Source organism: Mustelus asterias, chromosome 30 (genome assembly GCF_964213995.1).
Source record: "Mustelus asterias chromosome 30, sMusAst1.hap1.1, whole genome shotgun sequence".
In the NCBI taxonomy this organism is placed as follows: Eukaryota; Metazoa; Chordata; class Chondrichthyes; order Carcharhiniformes; family Triakidae; genus Mustelus; species Mustelus asterias.
In genome coordinates, this window is record NC_135830.1 from 19,466,444 (window position 1) to 19,493,539 (window position 27,096).

At 48.3% G+C, this 27,096-nt stretch overlaps 2 protein-coding genes and 1 non-coding gene across 3 annotated transcripts in view; 1 reads left to right on the top strand and 2 right to left on the bottom strand.

Annotated features, from left to right (window-relative positions):
* Positions 1-492: 492 nt before the first annotated feature.
* trnah-aug (transfer RNA histidin (anticodon AUG)) lies at positions 493-565 on the bottom strand. The gene has a single exon. It is a non-coding gene; the product is annotated as a tRNA-His (tRNA).
* Positions 566-7,528: 6,963 nt separating this feature from the next.
* Positions 7,529-11,600, bottom strand: LOC144480774 (uncharacterized). Its single transcript, XM_078200357.1, has 2 exons — positions 11,492-11,600; positions 7,529-9,396 (listed from the first exon to the last, which is right to left on the bottom strand). The coding sequence occupies exon 2, from the start codon at positions 9,326-9,328 to the stop codon at positions 8,141-8,143; it is 1,188 nt and encodes a 395-aa protein (XP_078056483.1). The 5' UTR covers positions 9,329-9,396; positions 11,492-11,600; the 3' UTR covers positions 7,529-8,140.
* Positions 11,601-12,766: 1,166 nt separating this feature from the next.
* The window catches only part of LOC144480851 (uncharacterized), a 34,432-nt gene continuing 20,102 nt past the window's right edge, over positions 12,767-27,096 (top strand). Inside the window, exons 1-2 of the mRNA XM_078200473.1 lie at positions 12,767-12,840; positions 14,548-16,145. Of these exons, the coding sequence (XP_078056599.1) occupies positions 14,911-16,145 (1,235 nt within the window). The 5' untranslated portion in view covers positions 12,767-12,840; positions 14,548-14,910. The remainder of the gene's footprint in view (positions 12,841-14,547; positions 16,146-27,096) is intronic.

Sequence of the window (27,096 nt, forward strand, 5' to 3'; positions counted from 1 at the left end):
CTCACCTTTATCAATTAGGGTATAGATTACAAAAGCAGAAAGGTCAAGATGGAGTTGTGTAGAACTTTGGTGAGGCCACAGCAGGAGTACTGTGTGCAGTTCGGATCACAGATTTACCAGGATGCTATCTGAGAAATCATAGAAACCCTACAGTACAGAAAGAGGCCATTCAGCCCATCGAGTCTGCACCGACCACAATCCCACCCAGGCCCTACCCCCATATCCCTACATATTTTACCCGCTAATCCCTCTAATCTACGCATCCCAGGACACTAAGGGGCAATTTTAGCATGGCCAATCAACCTAACCTGCACATCTTTGGACTGTGGGGGAGGAAACCGGAACACCCGGAGGAAACCCACGCAGACACGAGGAGAATGTGCAAACTCCACACAGACAGTGACCCGAGCCGGGATTCGAACCCAGGTCCCTGGAGCTGTGAAGCAGCAGTGCTAACCACTGTGCTACCGTGCCGCCCATAAATTATCGCACCGAGCCAGCCAGGAGTCGAACCTGGAATCTTCTGATCCATAGTCAGACGCGTTATCCATTGCGCCACTGGCCCACAATCTGGAATGGAACATTTAAGTTATGAAGAGAGGTTGGATAGCCTTGGGTTGTTTCCGTTGCAGTAGAGAAGACTGAGGGGCGACCTGATCGAGGTGTTCAAGATTATGTGGGGCATGGACAGGGTGAATAGTTAGCAGCTGTTCCGCTTAGTTGAAGTGTCAGTTACGAGGGGACTCAAGTTAAAAGTGAGGGGTGGGAGGTTAAGGGAGGATTTGAGGAAAAACGTTTTTACTCAGAGGTGGTGGCGGTCTGGAGTACACTGCCTGGGAGGGTGGTGGAGACGGGATACCTCACATCATTTAAAAGATACCTGGATGAGAATTTGGCATGCCACAATATTCAAGGTTGTGGGCCAAGTGCTGGCACGTGGGATTAGGTGAGCAGGTCAGGGCATTTCATGCATCGTTGCAGACACGATGGGCCGAAGGGCCTCTTCTGCACTGTAGCAATTCTGTGATTCTGCCTTGATGAGATATTCAGCATTGCATATTTGCACGATTATGTCCAATCTTCACTTTGCTGAATGCTAGTTTATTTCATAGAATCCATGGAATCCCTACAGTGCAGAAGAGGCCATTCGGCCCATCGGGTCTGCACCGACCACAATCCCACCCAGGCCTTATTCCCGTAACCCTACATATTTCCCTGTTAATCTCCTGACTCTAGGGTCAATTTAACACGGCCAATCCACCTGACCCGCACATCTTTGGATAGTGGCAAGAAACCCCACGCAAACACGGGGAGAACATGACGTTGGGGTGAATAATTGAGAGCATTAACGTAATTCTACTGCAACATTGGTGTTTATATTGAAGCATCTGCACTGTGCTCTTGATTCCATTTGGCACTTATTCTGAATGGAATGGTGACCTGGCACATTAATCTAAAACAACTTTCAGTGACGTTTTCCAGAGAGAGCCTAGAGAAAACATTCCCCTTGTCTATGGCAGCATGAAGTTGAGCACTTGAAATGCCATAGCATTCAAGGCTAGGGAGTAAGTGCTGGAAGATTGGATTATAATTGATGGTTGATTGATGGCCATGCCAACAAGGTGGACCAAAACTGAAAAGCTCCATGACTCTATAACGATGACTCTAAAGGAAATGCCTGAACTAAAATATTGGGCTCAAATACCAGTGATAATAACATTATGATTTGTAATAATCCTTCACAAGGATTACAATTTTGTCTCCATCAATGTGTCCTTCATTTCCGAGTTCAATACTGAAAATTATTCCTCAAAAGTACTTCTATCAAACTACCAAAGATACAAGTCTAAATTTCTTCAGGATTTCAGCATGGGCAAAGCATTCATAGTCTGATAGCAATTGTAACTGATAAATATCGACCCAAATGGACTGGAGAGCTGGAGGTCCTCTGATGTAGCACCGGTCCATCCATTTGTGTGCAGTGTAGATTTACCAGAATGACACCAGGATAGCAAGGGTTAAATCACAAGGTGGTGAAATAAGATAAATGAGGATTGTATTCCTCGAAATTTTGTAGGGTCAGCGGATGATTATTTGAAAGTTTTCAGGAGAGCATTAACGTAATTCTACTGTAACATTGGTGTTGGAAATGAATGCTCCCCAGCTCCTCCTGTCTTGAATTTTGCTGTAGAATCCGCTTCTACCACCTCCCCCAGCAGCACATCCCAGGCATTCACTGTGTGAAAAACCTGCCCCTTATATCTCTTTTAAACTTTCCCCCACTCACTTTCAACTTATGCCCTCGAGTAATCCGTCATAATCATGTAAACGTCTATCAGGTCTCTCCTCATCCTCTGACGCTCCAATGAAAAAGATCCAAGTTTGTTCAACCTTTCTTCATAGTCCCTATCCTCCAACCCAGGCAATCTCCTGGTAAATCTCCTTTCCGATGCATCAACATCCTTCTGGTAGTGTGGCAACCAGAATTGTACACAATACTCCAAATGCGGCCCAACTAAAGTATTATACAGCTGCAACATGATTTTCCAATTCCTATACTCAATGCCTCGGCCGATGAAGGCCAGCATGCCATGTGCCTTCTTGACCACCTTGTCCACCTGAGTTGTCACCTTCAGGGAACTGTGCCGAGATCCCTCAGTATGCTAATATTTTTAAGGGCTCTACTATTTACTGTATACTTTCCTTCTGCAGTAGACCTTCCAAATCGCATCACCTCGCAATAGTGGGGGGGAGAGGGGGAGGCAAGCAAGTGATGGCAGTGGTAACATTTGGTTGACTATCACAATCACAAATATAAAGCGATTTCAAAGGTTGATGGTTTTCCACAGATCAGGAAGAGGAGGAATGATTCTTGAGGGAAGGCAAATGCACTGTTAGCATTCATGTCGAGAGGGCTAGAATACAAGAGCAGGGATGTACTTCTGAGGCTGTAAAAGGCTCTGGTCAGACCCCATTTGGAGTGTTGTGAGCAGTTTTGGGTCCTGTATCTAAGGAAGGGTGTGCTGGCCTTGGAAAGTGTCCAGAGGAGGTTCACAAGAATGATCCCTGGAATGAAAAGCTTGTATGAGGAATGGTTGAGGACACTGGGTCTGTATTTGTTGGGAGTTTAGAAGGATGAGGGGGTATCTTATTGAACTTACAGGAAACTGCGAGGCCTGGATAGAGTGGACATGCAGAGGATGTTTCCACTGGTAGGAAAAGCTAGAACCAGAGGGCACAATCTCAGGCTAAAGGGACGATCCTTTAATGCAGAGATGAGGAGGAATTTCTACTGCCAGAGAGTGGTGAATCTGTGGAACTCTTTGCCGCAGAAGGCTGTGGAGGCCAGGTCATTGAGTGTCTTTAAGACAGAGATAGAATCATAGAATCATAGAAACCCTACAGCACAGAAAGAGGCCATTTGGCCCATCAAGTCTGCACCGGCTGCAATCCCACCCAGGCCCTACCCCATATCCCTACATATTTACCCACTAATCCCTCTAACCTACGCATCTCAGGACACTAAGGGCAAATTTAGCGTGGCCAATCAACCTAACTCGCACATCTTTGGACTGTGGGAGGAAACCGGAGCACCCGGAGGAAACCCACGCAGACACGAGGACAATGTGCAAACTCCACACAGACAGTGACCCAAGCCGGGAATCGAACCCGGGTCCCTGGAGCTGTGAAGCAGCAGTGCTAACCACTGATAGATAACCATCGATAGGTTCTTGATTAATAAGGGGATCGGGGTCATGGGGAAGCGGCAGAAGAATGGGGATGAGTAATCTATTAGCCATGAGTGAATAGCGGAGCAGACTCGATGGGCCGAGTGGCCTAATTCTGCCTCTATGTCTTGTGGCCTTATGGGAGCAGAGACCCATGAGACCAGCGCGCCCTCTGGTGGATATCATCAGAACATCAATACCAAAGGGTAAAAAAAACAGAAAATCGGATTATCTCCGGTATTGTCTCCAGCGTCTGATTATCAGGAGATAAAACAATTGTTAAATAACTTGAAGATTGGAAATTCGTTGCTTCTGTCCACAGGTTCTTTCCCATTCTGAGCTGCACAATGAGGAATGTTAAGTCACAACCCACATGCACACTCACCTTCATTTCCTGTCCGTTCAACTGGCCCAGTTCGTGGTGATCTTTCAGCCCAGTTTCCAGGCTGTCCACATGTCCCCCGCTAGCAACCACCAGCCCGCTCCCCCCACCCCCCAACTCCATCCTCACCCACTGCATTCCTCTGTGCAAATGCTATTCAGTTGTTTGACTTTGTTGATAATAAACTTCTACACCGATAACTGCATTTATATATTTTGACATTAATAAGTAACATTAATTATTTTCATAGTACAACAATCCATTTATTAGAAATAAGCATGAAGGTATCATCACAGAATCACAGAACACTACAGCACAGAATCGGCCCATCGAGTCTGCACCAACGCATAATTGGCCCTGACCTGCCCACCTAATCCCACTTGCCAGCACTTGGCCCATAGGTCTGAATGTTATGGTGTGCCAAGTACTCATCCAGGTACTTTTTAAAGGATGTGAGGCATCCCTCCTTCACCACCCTCCCAGGCAACGCATTCCAGACCATCACCTTCCTCTGGAGTAAAAAGGTTTTTCCTCAAATCCACCCCCAAACCTCTCACTTTTAACTTGTGTCCCCTCGTAACTGACCCTTCAAGTAAGGGTAACAGCTGCTCCCTAGCCACCCCATCCATGCCCTTGAACACCTCAATCAGGTCACCCCTCAGTCTTCTCTGCTCCAGAGAAAACAATAAAAGCCTATCCAACCTCTCTTTATAACTTAAATGTTGCCTCGCAGACAACATCCTGGTGAATCTCCTCTGCACCCTCTCCAGTGTGTTCACATTCTTCCTATAATGTGGTGACCAGAACTGCACACAGTGCTCCTGCTGTGGCCTCACCAATGTTCTATACAACTCCATCATGACCGCTCTACTTTTGTAATCTATACCCTGACTGATAAAGGTGAGTGTGCCTTTTTCACCACCCTATTAACCCGCCTTTCTGCCTTCCGAGATCAATGGACAAACACGCCAAGGTCCCTTTCTTCTTCTCACTATCCAGTGTCAGACCTTTCATCGTATACTTCCTTGTCAAATTACTCCTTCCAAAGTGCATCACCTCACACTTCTCAGGGTTAAATTCCATCTGCCATTTCTCCGTCCTTTTGACCATCTCATCTGTATCTTCCTGTAACCCAAGACACTCAACCTCACTGTTAACCATCCGGCCAACCTTTGTGTCATCGGCAAACTTACTGATCCTACCCCCCCCCCCCCCCCACGTAGTCATCTATGTCATTATTATATAAGACAACCAAAAGGGGGCCAGCACGGATCCCTGTGGTACGCCACTGGTCGCTGGCCTCCAGTCACTAAAGCAGCCGTTTGCCATCACCCTCTGTCTCCGACTGCTAAGCCAATTATGAATCCACCTTATCAGATCACACTGTATCCCGTGTGCATTTACCTTCTTAATAAGTCTCCCATGTGGGACTTTGTCAAAGGCTTTGCTGAAATCCATGTAAACTACATCAACCGCGCTACCCCTCATCCACACACTTGGCTGCATGCTCAAAACGTTCAATCAAATTTGATAGATTCTGTGCAGGGGGTGGTACTTAGATACCCATGAAGCATAACATTGATGCATCCATTGATATGCTGATTGACTTTATGACAGTTTTTGTACAGGTTCAGCCATTTTTTTGTCTCTGTGGGTCTCAATGTGCAGTAATACACCCTGGAGTCTATCAGCTGTGCCTTAGAGACTTTCAGCGGGAAGGTTCGATGAGCTTCATTGAGCTTCACTGAAACACGGTTCTCTGGAAATTTCTCTGTGTTCTCCCCATATCTTTGATTTGATTTATTATTGTCACATGTATTAGTATACAGTGAAAAGTATTGTTTCTTGCGCACCATACAGACAAAGCATACCGTTCATAGAGAAGGAAAGGAGAGAGTGTAGAATGCAGTGTTACTGTCATAGCTAGAGAACGATTAAGTTATTGCGAGGTAGGTCCATTCAAAAGTCTGACAGCAGCAGGGAAGAAGCTGTTCTTGAGTCGGTTGGTATGTGTCCTCAGACTTTTGTATCTTTTACCGATGGAAGAAGGTGGAAGAAGGGTTCAAGTAGTCCTTGATTATGCAGGCTGCTTTTCTGAGGCAACGGGAAGGGCAGACAGTCTCAATGAGCGGGAGGCTGGTTTGTGATGGACTTGGCTACGTTCTCAACCCTTTGTATCTGGTTCTCTGCAGCAAGTACTCGAAGGATCCGCTGGGATACTGGCGGTGCCAGTCTAGGTACAGAACGTCGCTGCTTGTAGATGCGTAATTACAGAACAATTGAATATCATCTCCTTCATTCACTGAGATTTCAGCCGGTCACTGTAAAACCAAGTCTCCTCGACAGTGTCCTGCAAGAGCCCAGGGCGATATTAAAACACACAATGTCACTTCACCATGTTTCTCCCCATTATCAATCAGTTACACCCAACGTTACCCAGGAACTACTTTAGTGGTCTTAACAGAAAGATATTCCTTCCAGCCTGTGGTGCAAGGAGAATGTGCTTGGTGTGCTGAATAAAAACTACCTTCGATCAACTTTCAGCACTTTCCAGCGGGGTGAGGTTGGGGTATAATGACGGGGGACTGTCCAATTTCAAAATAAGTTTACAGTCTTAAGTTCAGGATCGGTCTGAGTGTTTTTCTTTGGATCAGTGTTGATATTTTTGTGTTCCCTGTACTAACCGATTAAATATAAAGTATGAGGCAGATGTGGAGCGTGAAGTTAAATAACATTTGAACTCACCAGTTAAGACAACTGCAGCAATTAAGGAATAAGCAACTGTGAACATGTTCACACAGAGGTGATGGGTGTTTGAAGAGCACTAGCTCCACCTGAAACTGTTTTTAGTCAAGATCTGGGCGGAGCTTGACTAACATCTGGCCTTTCGTCCAATTGGATCGCTCCTGACAGTTGACAGCCAATCAACTGTCAGATCCATTGTTCTTCAATCATCCAATCAGCTCACGGATTCTATGTTCTCTTATTCATGACGTCAGAGCTGGGCGTGGCCAACAGAGAGAAAGTCAATTTGAAATTCTCACTCAGTCAGTGTAAAGTGTTCCCGTCAAAATTGGCTATTCTGGGATCTGCCCTACTGAACAGAAGGCGATGAGCTACGACAGGAGGACTCTTTATTCGGTAATACTGAAACTGTTCTTTCACAGCCAGAAACTGTTTGTGAAGAAAACCCAATATTCGCCTGCAAACAGATTCAGTCTGTGAAATATTGAATGTTTTGGCTGGAGATTCCCATTGATACTGCTGCTGTATCTCTCGGCTTCCATGTCTAGCATGGAGTGTGTGTTGCAAATATCAATAATACTGAAAATATACAGAGGCAGCAGTTGCCCGGACGGTTGCTTGTGGGTGTCCTGTAGAGCGAAACGTGTCTCTGAACAGGCTGGGCACAGAATCTGGGAAATTCCAGGAGTTGGTAACAGTTCATCACCCCAATCCTGGAAAAGTGTATTTGGAATAACAAAAAAATGAAATGAATACATAAATTTCGCTCCACCCAGTGGGCACGGGCAGAAAATATATTCAACCCCGGAATCAAATATCACTCAAAGAGAAAGAAAGACATTGGCTGAACTTAATATGTCCAAAACGCCCTTTCTAATTTAACATAGAAACATAGAAAATAGGAGTAGGAGAGGTCAGGCCTGCTCCTCCATTCATCACGATCATGGTTGATCATCCAACTCAATAGTCTGATCCCCGCCTTCCCCCATATTCTTTGATCCCCTTCGAACCAAGAGCTATATCTAACTACCTCAAGAAAACGTTCAATATTTTGGCCTCAACTACTTCTCATGGTAGCAAATTCCATAGGCTGACCCACACTTTGGGTGATTTTGTTTTCCTCATCTCTAAACAGTCTACCCTGTATCCTCAGTCTGTGACCCCTGGTTCTGGACACTACAGCCATCGGGAACATCTTTCTTACATCTACCCTGTCTAGTCCTGTCAGAGTTTTATACGTTTCTATGCAATCGCATCAGCAGAAACAGATCTCAGTGAACATAGTTCAGTCACAAAATTCCACCACTGGAGTTACCTGTGAACTTCCAGGTGTCTCACCAGGGAGGATGACTGAATAAATCTCCTCCCACATAGAACAAGTGAATGGCCTCTCCCCAGTGTGAACTTGCTGGTGTGTCAGCAAGTTGGATAACTGAGTGAACCCCTTCCCACACATAGGGCAGGTGAAGAGCCTCTGCCCAGTGTGAACACACTGGTGTCTCAGCAAGTTGGCAGACTGAGTGAATCCCTTCCCACATTGGGAACAGGTGAACGGCCTCTCCCCAGTGTGAACTCGCTGGTGCGTCAGCAGGTTGGATGACTGAGTGAATCCCTTCCCACACTCGGAACAGGTGAACGGCCTCTCCCCAGTGTGAACTCGCTGGTGTTTCAACAGGGTGGATGACTGAGTGAATCCCTTCCCGCACACAGAGCAAGTGAACGGCCTCTCCCCAGTGTGAGCTTTCTGGTGCGTCTGCAGGTGCGACGAACAAGTGAACCCCTTCCCACACTCGGAGCAGGTGAACGGCCTCTCCCCAGTGTGAAATAAATGGTGAGTCAGCAGGTGGGAGGACTGGGTGAATCCCTTCCCACACTCGGAGCAGGTGTACGGCCTCTCCCCAGTGTGAATTCGCTGATGGACAGTGAGTTCGGTTAATCGTCTGAACGTTGATGCGCAGTGAGAGCATCTGAATGGTCTCTCATCAGTGTGAACAAGTTGATGACGCCTCAGGTCCCAAGAGCTTCTGTAGCACTTCTCACAGTCTGGGCATTTAAAAGGTCTCTCCCCAGTGTGAACTTGCTGGTGTTTCAGCAGGAAGGTTGACCGGGTGAATCCCTTCCCACACTCAGTGCAGATGAATGGTTTCACCTCAGTGTGAACTCGCTGGTGTGTCAGTAAGGTAGATGAACTAGTAAATCCCTTCCCACAGTCAGGACAGGTGAATGGCCTCTCCCCAGTGTGATTGCGTCGGTGAATTTCCAGCACTGATGGGTAACTGAATCCTTTCCCACATTCCCCACATTTCCATGGTTTCTGCCCAGTGTGATTGCACTTGTGTTTCAACAGGTCGGACGATTGGCGGAATCCTCGTCCACACCCAAAACACATGTACGGTTTCTCAGCACTGTGAATGTTGCTTTCTCCTTCCATGTTCAAAGGCCAATGATCGTCAGGTCCTGATGAATTGAACATCTCTGTCAAGACTTGATTTGATGTTTGATTTGAGCTCCCCACCTTCAAATCCTCTACGTCCAAATACCCTGTAAAACGAATTTAAAATAAGAAAAAGCTATCATCAACGGTGCAGGATTGTCATAAAAAACACAACTGGTTCACTAATGCCCTTCCTAATGTCACTGCGGCCTCACAGAGCCAGGGACCCGGGTTCGATTCCCGGCTTGGGTTGAGTTTGCACGTTCTCCCCGTGTCTGCGTGGGTTTCCTCTGGATGCTCCGGTTTCCTCCCACAGTCCAAAGATGTGCGGGTTAGCTAGACTGGCCATGCTAAATTGCCTCTTAGCGTCTGGGGGACTAGCTAGGGTAAATGCATGGGGTTGTGGGGCCTGGGTGGGATTGTGGTCGGTGTAGATTCAATGGGCCGAATAGCCTCCTGCTGCACTGTAGGGATTCTATGATTCTTCAAGGAAGGTGACCTGCCACTCAGTCTGGACCTACACCAGACTCTGACCTCCATGGCAGGAGAGACAGAGGCAAAGTGAGGGAGAGGTTGTGAAGGAAAAAAATTAGGCTGGCTTGATTGTTCCAATGAACATGGTTCAGTCACAAAATTCCACCACTGGAGTTACTTGTGAACTTGCTGGTGTCTCAGCAGGGTGGATGACTGAGTAAATCTCTTTCCACACTCAGAATAAGTGAATGGTCTCTCCCCAGTGTGAGCTTGGTCAGATATCATTGAGGTAAATAAAAACAGAAAATGCTGGAACAAAAGAGTCATATCAAAATATTCAAAACTTTAACTCTGTTTCTCACTCCAAAGATGCTGCCAGAGCTGCTGAGTTTTTTTGAGGATTTTGGCTGTTATATCACTGAGATAAATCTGCACCTCCTCCAAGGCCAACACAGTTTGTCTTTTTAAGGCGTAGTACCCAGAAATTCAGCATTTCCCTACGACACTCATCAATTTTTACAGATGCACCATAGAAAGCATCCTTTCCGGATGCATCAGAATATGGCTCCTGCTCTGACCAAATCCACAAGAAGGGTTGTGAAAGTAGCCGGTCTATCACGCAAACCAGCCTCCCACCCATTGACTCTGTCTATACTTCCCGCTGCCTTGGGAAGGCAGTCAGCATAATCGAGGACCCCACGCACCCCGGACACATTCCCTTCCACCTTCTTCCGTTGGGGAAAAAAAAATACAAAAGTCTGAAAACATGTGCCTTCTGCACTGTAGGGTTTCTATGATTCTATGATAGGAAACGAGAGAGTGCAGAATATAGTGTTATAGTCATAGCTAGGGTACAGAGAAAGATCAACCTAATAGAAAGTTGGGCGGCACGGTAGCACAGTGGTTAGCACTGCTGCTTCACAGCTCCAGGGTCCCGGGTTCGATTCCCCGGCTCGGGTCACTGTCTGCGTGGAGTTTGCACATTCTCCTCGTGTCTGCGTGGGTTTGCTCCGGTTTCCTCCCACAGTCCAAAGATGTGCGGGTTAGGTTGATTGGCCAGGTTAAAAATTGCCCCTTAGAGTCCTGGGGATGCGTGGATCAGTGGGTAAATATGTGGGGGTAGGGCCTGGGTGGGATTGTGGTCGGTGCAGACTCGAATGGCCTCCTTCCGCACTGTAGGGTTTCTATGATTCTATGTACCAACAGACTCAAGAACAGCTTCCTCCCTGCTGACTTTTGCATGGTCCGATCACACATTAAGCTGGCCTTTCTCTTCACCCTATCAGTAACTGCAACACTATATTCTGCACCCTTCCCTTCCCTTCTCCCCGATGTACTCCATGAATAGTATGCTTTGTCTGTGTAGCACGCAGGAAACAATACTTCTCACTGTATGGTAGTACATGTGACAATAATAAATCAAATCAAATTCTTCTCCCCGATGTACTCTTATGAATGGTATGCTTTGTCTGCCCAGCACACAAGAAACAATACTGCTCACTGTATCCCAGTCCATGTGACAATAATAAATCAAATTAAATCAGTGTGCAATCAAGATGTTGGCCGTTATCCTGGGTCTGTCATCAAAAAAAAAACCTCCGCTTGGCCAAAACCTGGAACGGGCAGGATTTTTATTCAAGTCTAAAAGCCAACATAAATTGCAAATACATCTTCCGAGAGTCCTGCAGCGACTGCATTTTCCCCACCCCGTCCGGGGATGTTCCTCACCTGCCTGGCGGCACGGTGGCACAGCGCTCAGCACCGCAGCCTCACAGCACCAGGGATCCGGGCTCAATTCCGGCCTCGGGTCGCTGCCTGGGTGGAGTTTGCACGTTCTCCCCGCGTCCGCGCGGGTTTCCTCCCACAGCCCGAAGATGTGCAGGTTCGCCGCATTGGCCATGCTGAATGGAGGCGGATTGGCCATCCCGCCCGCAGATATTCCGCACCAGCTCCTCTTGTCCCGATCCTGGCAGCGGCACTGCGCATGCTCCTGTCACAGCCCCGACCCGCGCCTGCGCGGTGGTTGGAGGACCAGCCCGCTCCCCCCCCCCCCCCCGCCCGGTCCTCCAGCCCCGCCCCCTCATTCACTCTGATAGGTGGGAGCTTCAAGCCGCCACCCCACCCCCCCCCGCCCCCCCGCGCGATTCTCCTGCCCCCGCCCCCTCATTCACTCTGATAGGTTGGAGGACCAGCCCGCTCCCGCCTCTCATTCACTCTGATTGGTTGGAGGACCAGCCCGCTCCCCACCCGGTCCTTCAGCCCCGCCCCCTCATTCACTCTGATAGGTTGGAGGACCAGCCCGCTCCCGCCTCTCATTCACTCCGATTGGTTGGGGGACCAGCCCGCCCCCCCCCCCGCCCGGTCCTCCAGCCCCCGCCCCCTCATTCACTCTGATAGGTTGGAGGACCAGCACGCTCCCGCCTCTCATTCACTCCGATAGGTTGGAGGACCAGGCCGCTCCCCGCCCTTGTCCTTCAGCCCCGCCCCCTCATTCACTCTGATAGGTTGGGGGACCAGCCCGCTCCCGCCCCTCATTCACTCTGATAGGTTGGAGGACCAGCACGCTCCCGCCTCTCATTCACTCCGATTGGTTGGGGGACCGGCCCGCCCCCCCACCCGGTCCTCCAGCCCCCGCCTCTCATTCACTCCGATTGGTTGGAGGACCAGCCCGCTCCCCACCCTGTCTTCCAGCCCCCGCCTCTCATTCACTCTGATTGGTTGGAGGACCAGCCCGCTCCCGCCTCTCATTCACTCTGATTGGTTGGAGGACCAGCCCGCTCCCCGCCCGGTCCTCCAGCCCCGCCCCCTCATTCCACTCTGACCGTCTGGAGGACTAGTAGCTGCTTCCGCTCGGTCTTCCTCTCCCGCTATTGGTCCGGAATCTCAATCAGCCACTTCCGGTTCGAACAACTTCAGGTCGAAGGTCAAACTTGGAAAATGTGGTAATGACCGGATATTCAAGGCTCCTGATAGAGTCAGAGCCATTGGTTTTATTGTCAGTCTGCAGACTGGAGCTGGAGAACTGAACCCAGACAGAGGAGAGGGAGGGAGAAAACTGGGAGTGGAGGAAAGAGATGGTGAGATGGGTTTGGATTTCAGTCCAGGGAGGAGGGACAGTGTGTGATTTGATTTATTATTGTCACATGTATTGGGACACAGTGAAAAGTATTGTTTCTTGCATGCTTTACAGACAAAGCATACCATTCATAGAGAAGGAAAGCAGAGGGTGCAGAATGTAGTGTCACAGTCACAGCTAGGGTGCGGAGAAAGATCAACTTAATGCGAGGTAGGGTCCATTCAAAAGTCTGACGGCAGCAGGGAAGAAGCTGTTCTTGAGTCGGTTAAAGTAAAGTTTATTTATTCCTCACAAGCAAGGCTTACAATGAAGTTACTGTGAAATTCTCCTAGTGTCTTAGGCTGCACTCCCTTTTTGTTGATGTTTTGATTGCACTTCAGTCCCACGCTCCTGATCTACGGACACCCGGTGAGGGGAGGGGAGGGATGGCGACCTCCTCGTGAACCTGCTCCTGGGCCTGGCGAAACGCGCCATTTACCGGTCCAGGCAGCGGGCGATCGAGGGGGCCGTCCATCCTGATTCTCTGCCCCTCTACCGCGGTTACGTTCGCGGCCAGGTGTCCCTGGAGAGGGAGCATGCGGTGTCCACGGGCCTGGTTGACGCCTTCCGCGCCCGTTGGGCACCGCAGGGGTTGGGGTGCATTATTGACCCTGACAATCACATTATAATTTGATGTTTTTAAGTTTCCTTTGTACTTTGATTTTTGTTCGGGCTGTTCCCCCCTCCTTTTGGGGAGCTGCCCCTTTTGCTTTGTCCTGACTTAATCTGAGTTTGTTTATTTGGTTTGACCTAAAAAGAGGCCACACTCCGGTGCCTGTTCGGGTCAATGCACTGAACCAGCACGTCTTTCGGACCGTGAGAGGAAACTAGAGCACCCGGAGGAAACCCGTGCAGACACTGGGAGAACATGCAAACTCCGCACAGACAGTGACCCAAGCCGGAAATTGAACCCGGGTCCCTGGTGCTGTGAGGCAGCAGTACTGACCACTGTGCCACCGTGCCGCTCCCTCGTTGGTACGTGTCCTCAGACTTTTGTATCTTTTTCCCTGACGGAAGAAGGTGGAAGAGAGTATGTCCGGGGTGCGTGGGGTCCTTAATTATGCTGGCTGCTTTTCCGAGGCAGTGGGAAGTGTAGACAGTGTCAATGGGTGGGAGGTTGGTTTGCGTGATGGACTGGGCATCGATTCACAACCCTTTGTAGATTCTTGCGATCTCAGTCAGAGCGGGAGCCATGCCAAGCCGTGATACAACCAGAAAGGATGCTTTCTATACTGCATCTGTAAAAGTTGACTTGGGGGAACAAGAGAGGAAAAAATATTGCTGAGAAACTAGAACAAAGAACAATACAGCACAGGAACAGGCCCTTCGGCCCTCCAAGCCCGTGCCGCTCCCTGGTCCAAACTAGACCATTCTTTTGTATCCCTCCATTCCCACTCCGCTCATGTGGCTATCTAGATAAGTCTTAAACGTTCCCAGTGTGTCCGCCTCCACCACCTTGCCTGGCAGCGCATTCCAGGCCCCCACCTCCCTCTGTGTAAAATATGTCCTTCTGATATCTGTGTTAAACCTCCCCCCCTTCACCTTGAACCTATGACCCCTCGTGAACGTCACCACCGACCTGGGGAAAAGCTTCCCACCGTTCCCAGAGTTGTCTGTTCTGAATTTTTATCCTGGACTTTGTCATCATTTTCCTTAATTTGTTTTGCAGGGTGTTCACAGGGGAGAATTTGCAGACAAAAAAACTCCAACCAAACATTACATCAAGATTTAACTGAATTATTCGATTCATCAGGATCTGAATTTAATCGACCTTTGAATGTGGAAGGAGAAATGTTTCTCTGTTCTGTCTGCGGGAAAAGATTTCAACCATCAGCGTGACTGGAAAAGCACCGAGACACACACATAGCCAAGTGAGAGTGTTCCATTGAACTGACTGCGGTAAGAGCTTTAACCAGTTACACAGCCTGAAAAAACATTGCAGCATTCACAGCGGGGAGAAACCTCGTGTTCGGCGTGTGGATAAGGATTCAACTGATTACCCAACCTGGAGAGACACAAGGACACCGGCACCATGGAGAAACCGTGGAAATGTGGGGACTGTGGGAAGGGATTCAATTATCCATCCCGGCTGGAAATCCATCGACGCATTCACACTGGGACCAGCATTACAGAGAGACCGTGGAAATGTGAGGATTGTGGTAAAGGATTCTATTATCCATGCCTACTGGAAATCCACCGACGCAGCCACACCGGGGAGAAGCCATTCACCTGTTCTGTGTGTGGGAAGGGATTTATTAAGTCGGCGAGCCTCGTGTCACACCAGCGAATTCACACTGAGGAGAGACCATATCGCTGCACTTACTGTGAAAAGAGGTTTAAGCAGTCATCCACCCTCACTGCACATCAGCGAATTCACACTGGGGAGAGACCATTCAGCTGCTCTGTGTGTGGGAAGAGATTCACCCAGTCCTCCATCCTGTTGATACATCAACGCACTCACACTGGGGAAAAGCCGTTCACCTGCTCCATATGCGGGAAAGGATTCACTCAGTCATCCGGCCTTTCAACACACCAGCGAGATCACACTGGGGAGAGGCCGTTCACCTGCTCTCTCTGTGGGAAGGGATTCACTCAGTTATCAGCCCTGCTGACACACCAGAGAAATCACACTGGGGAGAAGCCTTACAGCTGCACGTCCTGTGGAAAGAGGTTCAGGTCTTCATCCAACCTCAGTGCGCACAAGCGTGTTCACGCAGGGGAGAAACCATTCACCTGCTCCGAGTGTGGGATGGGGTTCACTCAGTCGGCCAACCTGGTGGTGCACAAGAGAATCCACACTGAGGAGAAGCCATTCAGCTGCACCTCCTGTGGAAAGAGCTTCAGGCAGTTATCCACCCTCACTGCGCACCAACGCACTCACACCGGGGAGAGACCGTTCACCTGCTCCGTGTGTGGCAAGGGATTCACTCAGTCAGCCAGCCTCATGTTACACCAGCGAATTCACACTGAGGAGAGGCCGTTCAGCTGCACTCACTGCGGAAAGAAATTCAGGCAGTCTTCCGACCTCACTTCACACCAGCGAATCCACACTGGGGAGAGGTCATTCATCTGCTCCGTGTGTGGGAAGGGATTCACCCAGTCGTCCGGTCTCTGGTCACACCAGCGAGTTCACACTGGGGAGAAGCCGTTCGGCTGCACTCACTGTGGAAAGAGTTTCAGATCTTCATCTGATCTCAACGTACACAAGCGGGTTCACACTGGGGAGAGGCCGTTCACCTGCTCTGTGTGTGGCAAGGGATTCACTCGGTCAGCCAATCTGCGGACACACCAGAGAGTCCATAAGCGTCTGTAGTGGTTGGATCCTGCTATTAATTGCATCCAGCAATGATAGTCTGACAATGTTAGATTTGTTTCTGTTGATGGTAATAACCCTATAACTGGCTGGAGTTTAATATTCTGGAGACATCACTAATTTTCAGAGTCTGGTATCAATTCAGGAACTCACGACAGAGACTTACTTTCATTAAAATAATCAATTTTTACTTTCATCGTAAATTGATCTTTGCAAAATCTACAATTCAGTGTCTGAGAGATTCCACCGATTGACATCTCCTATTAGAAAGTGCTGAGTAATCCTTGCTGACTTGCACATTACGTACAGTGACACCTCCATTTTGAAAATAAACTATCAAGGAACGTTCAACACAATCGTGAAACATTTTAGAGGCTCATCAGTAAAAGCTTCCAACAAAAATCAGTATTGATATTGATGCAACTGGGAAGTCGCTGAGTTCAATCATTTCTGACGCAGCGGCAGCAACATTTGGTGAAGATGGAACCCACGACAAAGACTGGTTTGAGACCCACTCAGCAGAGATAACATCTGTCATTGAAGCAAAAAGCAAAGCCTGCCTGATGTACAACAAAAACCCAACAGCTGGAACACTACAACACTTGAAAGTAGTCAACGCCAGATGTGTAAAAAGCAGGGAGATCATTAGAATCCTACAGTGCAGAAGGAGGCCATTCGGCCCATCGAGTCTGCACCGACCACAATCCCACCCAGGCCCTACCCCCACATATTTACCCGCTAATCCCTCTAACCTATGCATTTTAGGATTCTAAGGGGCAATTTTTAACCTGGCCAATCAACCTAACCCGCACATCTTTGGACCGTGGGAGGAAACTGAAGCACCCGGAGGAAACCCATGCAGACACGGGGAGAATGTGCAAACTCCACACAGACAGTCACCCAAGGCCGGAATTGAACCCGGGTTCCTGGTGCTGTGAGGCAGCAGTGCTAACCACTAGGCCGCCCTGATACAGTGCAAATAAGCACTGGATCGGCCTATGTCAATGATTCCAAACTGCCTGTGACAATTACCATCTGCGTGCTGTGTGTATGATGGGATCAAAACAGCGCTTTGTCTTCTCATCACCAATATTGCCTGTAATCGTGGATTGTGAAGTTCCCGCTGACGGAAGTAAACAGATGTCCCACTGGGTTAAACACGACGGTGAGCTGTACTCCCGTGAGACGGACATCTCCCAGTCTCTGACTCTACTGCAGCTTCCTGTCATGGTCGAGTTGGACGAGGAACCCTCATCACTTGAGCTGGGAAAGGCCATTGATTGCTGAGCCACCAGAAAGGCTCCCAGCAAGGATGGAATTCCAACTGAACTGCTCCGACACGGAAAGTCCCATCGACTGTCTGACTTTCATGATCTCCTCCTCTTTTGCCAAAAAAAACAAGCCCGAAGGCTCTGTGTTTCGATGTGAGGAACATTTGTAATAGGGTGGATGAATTAGCTGCGCAGACAGTCATTAACGGATATGATGTAATTGGGATCACGGAGACCTGGCTCCAGGGTGACCAGGGATGGGAACTCGACATCCAGGGCTATTCAATATTCAGGAAAGATAGATGGAAAGGGGATTGGGAGGGTAGCATCACTGGTTAAAAAGGAGATTAATGCAATAGTAAGGAAGGGCATTAGCCCGGGCGATGTGGAATCTTAATGGGTGGAGCTGTGTAACACCAAAGGACATAAAAAGCTAGTGGGAGCAGTGTACAGACCACAAAGAACAAAAAGAACAATACAGCACAGGAACAGGCCCTTCGGCCCTCCAAGCCCGCGCCGCTCCCAGGTCCAGGATTGAATCCTGAATCCAGGATCCCCGCCCAATTTTCCAGCCTATCTACATCCTAATATCCTATCCACCGAGCTGTCCCTCACAGCTACGATGCTTTGTTCATCACAACCTATTAACTCACCCCCACCCCCCCCATTCCAGACCATGTGATCTCCAGGGAGAGGCGAAAACCCAGAGTGAAAACCCCAGGGCCAATATGGGGAAAAAAAAATCTGGGAAATTCCTCTCCGACCCCCTGAGGCGATCGAAACGAGTCCAGGAGATCACACTGGCCCCGATCGGAAAATGCTTCCCAACCCTATTCATTTCCATTTCCACGAACACCATATGAATTCCCTGCCCCCGAGACAGGTTCCCAACTATCCGCAGTCTCGCTCTGTACTGGCACCAGCAAGATGATCATAGAATGAAGCCTTGAAACGAGAAGCAAAGAACAATTAGCCCGCGCCGCTCCCTGGTCCAAACTAGACCCCTCTTTTGTATCCCTCCATTCCCACTCCGTTCATATAGCTGTCGAGATAAGTCTTTAAAGCTGTTGTAGTGAGGCTGAGGATGGCATCAAACTGGAAATTAGAGATGCGTGCAGTAGGGTACAGCAGTTACCATGGGTGACTTCAATCTGCATATTGATTGGGTTCACCAAACTGTTAGCAATGCGATGGAGGAGGATTTCTTAGAATGTATAAGGAATGGTTTTCTCAACCAAGATGTTGAGGAACCATCTAGAGAGTAGACCATCCTAGACTGGGTATTGTATAACGAGAGAGGATTAATTAGCAACCTTGTGGTGATCCTTTGGGGAGGAGTGACCATAATATGGTAGAATTCTTCATGAAGGTGGAGAGTGACACAGTTAAGTCTGAGACGAGGGTCCTGAACTTGAGGAAAGCTAACTTTGATGATTTGAGACATGCATTAGCTAGGATAAGATGGCAAAGGATACTTAAGGGGTTGACAGTGGATAAACAATGGCAGACATTTAAAGAACACACAGATGAACTTCAACAAACTGTACATCCCTGTTCTGGTGTAAAAGTGTATTGGGGAAGAGTAAAACGGCTAACAAGGGAAATCAGGGATAGTGTTAAAGCCAAAGAGGAGGTATATAAACTGGCCAGAAAAAGCAGCAAACCTGAGGACTGGGAAAAATTTAAAATCCGGCAGAGGAGGGCAAAGGGTTTATTTCGGAAGGGGAAAATAGAATACGAGAATAAGCTTGCAGAAAAAACTGACTGCAAAAGCTTCTATAGATATAGAAATCATAGAAACCCTACAGTACAGAAAGAGGCCATTCGGCCCATCGAGTCTGCACCGACCACAATCCCACCCAGACCCTACCCCCATATCCCTACAGATGTACCCACTAATCCCTCTAACCTGCGCATCCCAGGACACTAAGGGGCAATTTTTTTTAGCGTGGCCAATCAACCTAACCCGCACATCTTTGGACTGTGGGAGGAAACCGGAGCTCCCGGAGGAAACCCACGCAGACACGAGGAGAACGTGCAGACTCCACACAGACAGTGACCCAAGCCGGGAATCGAACCCAGGCCGCTGGAGCTGTGAAGCAGCAGTGCTAACCACTGTGCCACCGTGCCGCCCGAGTGAGAAGAAAAAGACTGATGAAGACAAATGTAGGTCCCTTACAATTAGAATCAGGTGAATTTATAATGGGCAACAAAGAGATGGCAGACCAGCTGATCAAATACTTTGGATCTGTCTTCACTAAGGAGGACACAAATAATCTTACAGAAAAACTAGGGGACGGAGGGTATAGCATGAAGGAGGAACTGACAGAAATCTGTATTAGTCAGGTAATTGTATTGGGGAAATTGCTGGGAATAAAACCCCAAGGGCGGCACGGTAGCACAGTGGTTAGCACTGCTGCTTCACAGCTCCAGGGACCTGGGTTTGATTCCCGGCTTGGGTCACTGTCTGTGTGGAGTTTGCACATTCTCCCCGTGTCTGCGTGGGTTTCCTCCGGGTGCTCCGGTTTCCTCCCACAGTCCAAAGATGTGCGGGTTAGGTTGATTGGCCATGCTAAAAATTGCCCCTTCGTGTCCTGAGATGCATAGGTTAGAGGGATTAGTGGGTAAATGTGTAGGTATATGGGAGCAGGACCTGGGTGGGATTGTGGTCGGTGCAGACTCGATGGGTCGAATGGCCTCTTTCTGCACTGTCGGGTTTCTATGATTTTTATGGTTTCTAAGGGCCTGATGCTTTGCATCCCAGAGTACTCAAGAAAGTAGCCCGAGAAATAGTGGACACATTGGTGATCATTTTCCAGCATTCTATAGACTCTGGAAGAGTTCCAATGGATTGGAGGGGTAGCTAACGTAACCCCGCTTTTTAAAAAAAGAGGAAGAGAGAAAATGGGCAATTATAGACCAGTTATCCTGCCATCAGTTGTGGGGAAGATGCTGGAGTCAATTATTAAGGATGTAATAACTGAGCATTTGGAAAGCAGTGACAGGACCGGTCCAAGTCAGCATGGATTCACTGTGCTTGACAAATCTTCTGGAATTTTTTGAATGGGACCAGCAGAGTGGACAAGGGTGAACCAGTGCATGTTGCGTATCTGGGCTTCCAAAACTCTTTTAACAAGGTCCCACACAAGAGATTAGTGAGCAAAATTAAAGCTCATGGTATTGGGGGGATAATGTATTGACGTGGATAGAGAACTGGTTGGCAGATAGGACTGATGTGGAGATGCCGGCGTTGGACTGGGGTAAACACAGTAAGAAGTTTAACAACACCAGGTTAAAGTCCAACAGGTTTATTTGGTAGCAAAAGCCACACCGTGTGGCTCTTGCTACCAAATAAACCTGTTGGACTTTAACCGGGTGTTGTTAAACTTCTTACTGGCAGATAGGGAGCAGAGAGTGGGAATAAACGGGTCCTTTTCGGAGTGGCAGGCAGCCACTAGTGGCGGTACCGCAGGGCTCATTGCTGGGACCCCAGCTATTCACAATATACGTCAATGATTTGGACGAAGGAATTGAATGCAGTATCTCAAAATTTGCGGACGAAACTAAGTTGGGTGGCAGGGTGTGCTGTGAGGAGGATGCTAAGAGACTTGGGCAGCTGGCTGAGTGGGCAAATACTTGGCAAATGAAATAGAATGTGGATAAATGTGAGGTTATCCACTTTGGTGGCAAAAACAGGAAGGAAGATTATTATCTGAATGGTGACAGCTCAGGAAAAGGGGAAGTGCGACGTGACCTGGGTGTCATGGTGGAACAGTCGCTGAAGGTTGGTGCAGCCAGGGTTCCTTTCAGAGACTAAGTATTGCCAAAAGCTTTAGCTGATACAAAGATTCGCGGCACAGTAATATCCCAGTGAAAGATGTTCTTTATTGACCGACGTACGATGGGAGAAGACTTCAGGCAGGCTGATGCCTCTCCGAATTTACATTACATTTGCTAACATTATTACCCATCTCCAAAATCACTTGTCCCGCCTCCTAGTTCATCCCTACCCCGGTGTGAATCAATCATCTGCGGGACAGGTCAGTCATTGTTAATAAATGTCATAGCCAACTGCATCCTACCCTCTGACACCATGGGAATCATTGGTCCGTAAAATCCAGAAGCTTCTACCCTCTTGTCTCCTAGCAACTTCTATAACACTAATCATAGGGTCAAAAGCTCCTGTTTTCACTGATCTGGTGAGCTACCTTTATCAGAAAAAATGAATAATCCTATTCATTTTAGAGTCTGGGAATCTGTACTTTCCCTGACCTACATTTGTAAAAATTGTACTCAAAGACTGCATTGATCTGAAAGAATGCGGTTTTTCTTCGCTAACTCCCATCCCATTATGCCTCGGGGCAGCCTGCATTTTGGCCAAAGTGTACAAAAAATAAATCTGAAATACCTTAAATCCAAAATACATGTTTAAATCTTTTAACTGGTTATATGTGTTTCTGTGCGGACAGTATCTTCTGTAATATATTTAAGGTAGTCTGTGATTCTTATCCAAAGTTAATCCACTCAGTTTTTTAGTAGTCTCATTTAGTGTTTTAAATCTCAAGAGTGTTTTACAATTCTCTACCAGTTGGCATGCAGGTACAGCACGGTTATGGTACGGTTTTGGGCGGCACGGTAGCACAGTGGTTAGCTGCTTCACAGCTCCAGGGACCTGGGTTCGATTCCCGGCTCGGGTCACTCTCTGTGCGGAGTTTGCACATTCTCCTCGTGTCTGCGTGGGTTTCCTCCGGGTGCTCCGGTTTCCTCCCACAGTCCAAAGATGTGCGGGTTAGGTTGATTGGCCATGCTAAAATTGCCCTGAGTGTCCTGAGATGCGTAGGTTAGAGGGATTAGTGGGTAAATATGTAGGGATATGGGGGTAGGGCCTGGGTGGGATTGTGGTCGGTGCAGACTCGATGGGCCGAATGGCCTCTTTCTGTGCTGTAGGGTTTCTAAGTTTCTAAGCAGGCAGTGATGTAAGCTAATGGTATGCTGGCCTTCATAACAAGAGGATTTGTGTATAGGAATAAGGAGGTCTTGCTGCAGTTACACAGGGCTTTGATGAGGCCACACCTTGAGTATTGTGCGCAGTTTTGGTCCAGTCTGAGGAAGGACATTTTTGCTATTGAAGGAGTCCAGTGAAGGTTCACCAGATTGATTCTTGGTATGGCAGGACTGACATATGAAGAGAGACTGGACTAACTGGGCTTGTACTCACTGGAATTTAGAAGAATGAGAGGGGATCTCATCGAAACATATAAAATCCTGATGAGGCTGCTGCGGGAAGAATGTTCCCAATGTTGGGGAAGTCCAAAACTAGGAGCCACAGTCTCAGAATAAGGGATGAGCCATTTAGAACTGAGATGAGGAAAAACTTCTTCACTCAGAGTTGTGAACCTGTGGAATTCTCTACCGCGGAAAGCTGTTGGGGGCCTGTTTGTTAGGTATGTTCAGGAGGGAGTTGGATGTAGCCCTTACGGCCAAAGAGACCCAGGGGTATGGAGAGAAAGCAGGAGTGGGATACTGAAAGTGCATGATCAGCCACGATCATATTGAATGGTGCTGCAGGCTCGAAGGGCCGAATGGCCTACTCCTGCACCTATCTACCAGGGTGGCACAGCGGTTAGCACTGCTGCCTCACAGCGCCAGGGACCTGGGTTCGATTCCCGGCTCGGGTGACTGCCTGTGTGGTGTCTGCACGTTCTCCCCGTGTCTGTGTGGGTTTCCTCCGGGTGCTCCGGTTTCCTCCTGCGGTCCAAAAGATGTGCTGGTTAGGGTGCATTGACCGTGCTAAATTCTCCCTCCAGTGTAACCCGAACAGGCGCCGGAATGTGGCGACTGGGGGATTTTCAGAGTAACTTCTTTGCAGTGTTAATGTAAGCCTACTTGTGTCACGAATAAATATACTTAAACTATTTTCTATGTTTGGGGTATAAGACTGGTCCACAGAACAAGTGTGATGCAACCATCAGGAACAAAAGCAATGGCAACAGAGGAGATTGCAACAACCGCAGGGACATCTCACTCCTGAGCGTCACTGGGAAGGCCTTCACCAGGGTCAGGTTTAAAAGACTCCAGCTCCTTGCAGACTGAGTGTATCCAGAAGCACAGCGTGCGGTTTCTGTGCTGACAGATCTACAGTGAACACGATCTTCTCCACACACCAGCTACAAGAGAAGTGAACAATTGGTATTGAATCTGAAACAGCTCCTGTGCTGAGAAAACTGAAATGTTCTAATTACTGAGTGAAAGTAAATCTTTCAGTATGAATCACAATTTACTTGTACACTTGGAAAAAGTGCGAAAACGTTTGATACTATGAAGATAAACTTCAACCTTGAAGTTGTGTTTTGGAGCTCACAATCTGGTGAAGCTTTGTGAATGTTTGCGCCCTCCCTTTGAAAACATGATATGGAAAGTAAAGTAAAGTTTATTTATTGGTCACAAGTGGGCTTACATTAATACTGAAATGAAGCTACCGTGAGAATCCCCGAGTCGCCACACTCTGGCGCCTGTTCGGGTTACACTGAGGGAGAATTTAGCACGGCCAGTTCACCTAACCAGCAAACTTTGGACTGTGGGAGGAAACCGGAGCGCCCGGAGGAAACCCACGCAGACACGGGGAGAACGTGCAAACTCCACACAGACAGTGTCCCGAGCCGGGAATCGAACCCGAGTCCCTGGTGCTGTGAGGCATGGGATGCCGACGTTGGACTGGGGTGGGCACATTAAGAAGTCTCAGAACACCAGGTTTATTTGGAATCATGAGCTTTTGGAACGCTGCTTCATCACTCACCTGATGAAGGATCAGCGCTCTGAAAGCTCGTGTGGTTTTTATTCATTCGTGGAACATGGGCGTCGCTGGCTGGGACCAGCATTTATTGCCCATCCCTAGTTGCCCCTTGGAGGGCAGTTGAGAGTCAACCACATTGCTGTGTGGCCCTGGAGTCACATGTAGGCCAGACAGGGTAAGGACGGCAGATTTCCTTCCCTAAAGTGACATTAGTGAACCAGATGGGTTTTTCCCGACAATGGTTTCACCGTCATCAGTAGATTCTTAATTCCAGATATTTTTCACTGAATTCCAATTCCACCATCTGCCGTGGGCGGGATTCGAACCCGGGTCCCCCAGAACATTAGCTGAATTTCTGGATTAATGGTCCAGCGATGATACCACTAGGCCATCGCCTCCCCGTGATTCCAAATAAACCTTTGAAAACAAGCAGAGAGTTAACCCTTTCCATTGACAGCACGGGTGATGGTTTGAACTCAAGATTTTGCCTTTTAAAGATTTGATTTCATCCCATTCGTCATCTTTCAAGACAAAGTGTTAGAGAACGGGAAATGTTATCTCCAAACCATAAATACCACTGATCCAGGTCATATTATGTGAATATTGAATTAGATAACGTTTTTCCGGGGCTCCTGAATGAGATAGAACGGTAATTAATGGGATGTCCCACTTACAAGAAAGAGAAAACTCACACCACTATATGGGAATTGGAATAACTCAGCCTGGGTTTGTTCAATGGAATAGGTCAGTCTTTCTGGGGGAGATGATGGAGTCATAGTAAAGTCACTAGTCGGCGCAGGCCTGGAGATATGGGTTCAAATCCCATCAGAGACACTGGTGGAATTTAAATTCAATGAATAGATGCTCCTCTCGGTTACCAGGGTGGTTTACTAATGCATCTGCCGATCTCACCAGGCCTGACCAGATCCTCAGTCATATGGTTGACTCTGAAATGGCCTTTCATAGAAACATAGAAACCCTACAGTGCAGAAGGAGGCCATTCGGCCCATCGAGTCTGCACCGACCACAATCCCACCCAGGCCCTACCCCCACATATTTACCCGCTAATCCCTTTAACCTACGCATCTCAGGACTCTAAGGGGCAATTTTTAACCTGGCCAATCAACCTAACCTGCACATCTTTGGACTGTGGGAGGAAACAGGAGCACCCGGAGGAAACCCACGCAGACACGAGGAGAATGTGCAAACTCCACACAGACAGTGACCCGAGCCGGGAATCGAACCCGGGACCCTGGAGCTGTGAAGCAGCAGTGCTAACCACTGTGCTACCGTGCCGCCCCTTTCGATTTTTTGATTTGATTTATTATTGTCACGTGTTAGTCGACAGTGAAAAGTATTGTTTCTTGCGCGCTATACAGACAAAGCACACCGTTCATCGAGAAGGAAAGGGGAGAGTGCAGAATGTAGTGTTACAGCCATAGCTCGGGTGTAGAGAACGATCAGCTTCATGCAAGGTCAGTCTATTCAAAAGTCTGACAGCAGCAGGAAAGAAGCTGTTCTTGAGTCGGTCGGTACGTGACCTCAGACTTTTGTATCTTTTTCCCGACGGAAGAAGGTGGAAGAGAGAATGTCCGGGGTACATGGGGTCCTTGATTATGCTGGCTGCTTTTCTGAGGCAGCGGGAAGTGTAGACAGAGTCAAAGGATGGGAGGCTGGTTTGTGTGATCGATTGGGCGACATTCCCGACCCTTTGTAGTTTCTTGCGGTCTTGGGCAGAGCAGGAGCCAGACCGAGCTGTGACACAACCAGAAAGAATGCTTTCTATGTTGCATCTGTAAAAGTTGGTGCGAGTCATAGCGGACATGCCAAATTTCCTTAGTTTTCTGAGAAAGTAGAGGTGTTGGTGGGCTTTCTTAACTGTAGCGTCGGCATGGGGGGGGACCAGGACAGGTTGTTGGTGATCTGGACACCTAAAACCTTGAAGCTCTCAATGATTTCTAATTCGTCCCCGTTGATGTAGACAGGGGCATGTTCTCCACTACGTTTCCTGAAGTCGATGACAATCTCCTTCGTTTTGTTGACATTGAGGGAGAGATTATTGTTGTCGCACCAGTTCACCAGATTCTCTACCTCATCTATCTCTATCTCAGTACTCTGTCTCGTTTAAGATCCGACCCACTACGGTGGTGTCATCAGCAAACTTGAAAATCGAATTGGAGGGGAATTTGACCACACAGTCAGTTAAGGATGGTCACATCTCACTAAAATACATTTCAAAATAAACTTGACACCCAGGTACATTCCAGTGAAAGTATAGATGAAAATAGGAAATCTCTTGGTGATGTTTGTACCTTTGCCTCTGCACTTTTTAAGAAAACTGTCTTTGACAATCTGCCTGCTATCTGAGGTCAATCATAGAAACCCTACAGCACAGAAAGAGGCCATTCGGCCCATCGAGTCTGCACCGACCACAATCCCACCTAGGCCCTACCCCCACATCCCTACATATTTTACCCGCTAATCCACGCATCCCAGGACACTCGGGGGCAATTTTTAGCATGGCCAATCAACCTAACCCGCACATCTTTGGACTGTGGGAGGAAACCGGAGCACCCGGAGGGAAACCCACGCAGACTCGAGGAGAATGTGCAAACTCCACACCGACAGTGACCCGAGCCGGGAATCGAACCCAAGACCCTGGAGCTGTGAAGCAGCAGTGCTAACCACTGTGTTACCGTGCCGCCCACGGTATTGGTGTTGAGGGGGTGGGCGAGGGAGGTAGTGGTAGAGAGATAAACCAAGATCTTGAGATGCACATCACTGCCCCCTATACCCCTGATCTTTTTAGAGTTTGCGTAACAGTCAATCGTGCCTTGTAGC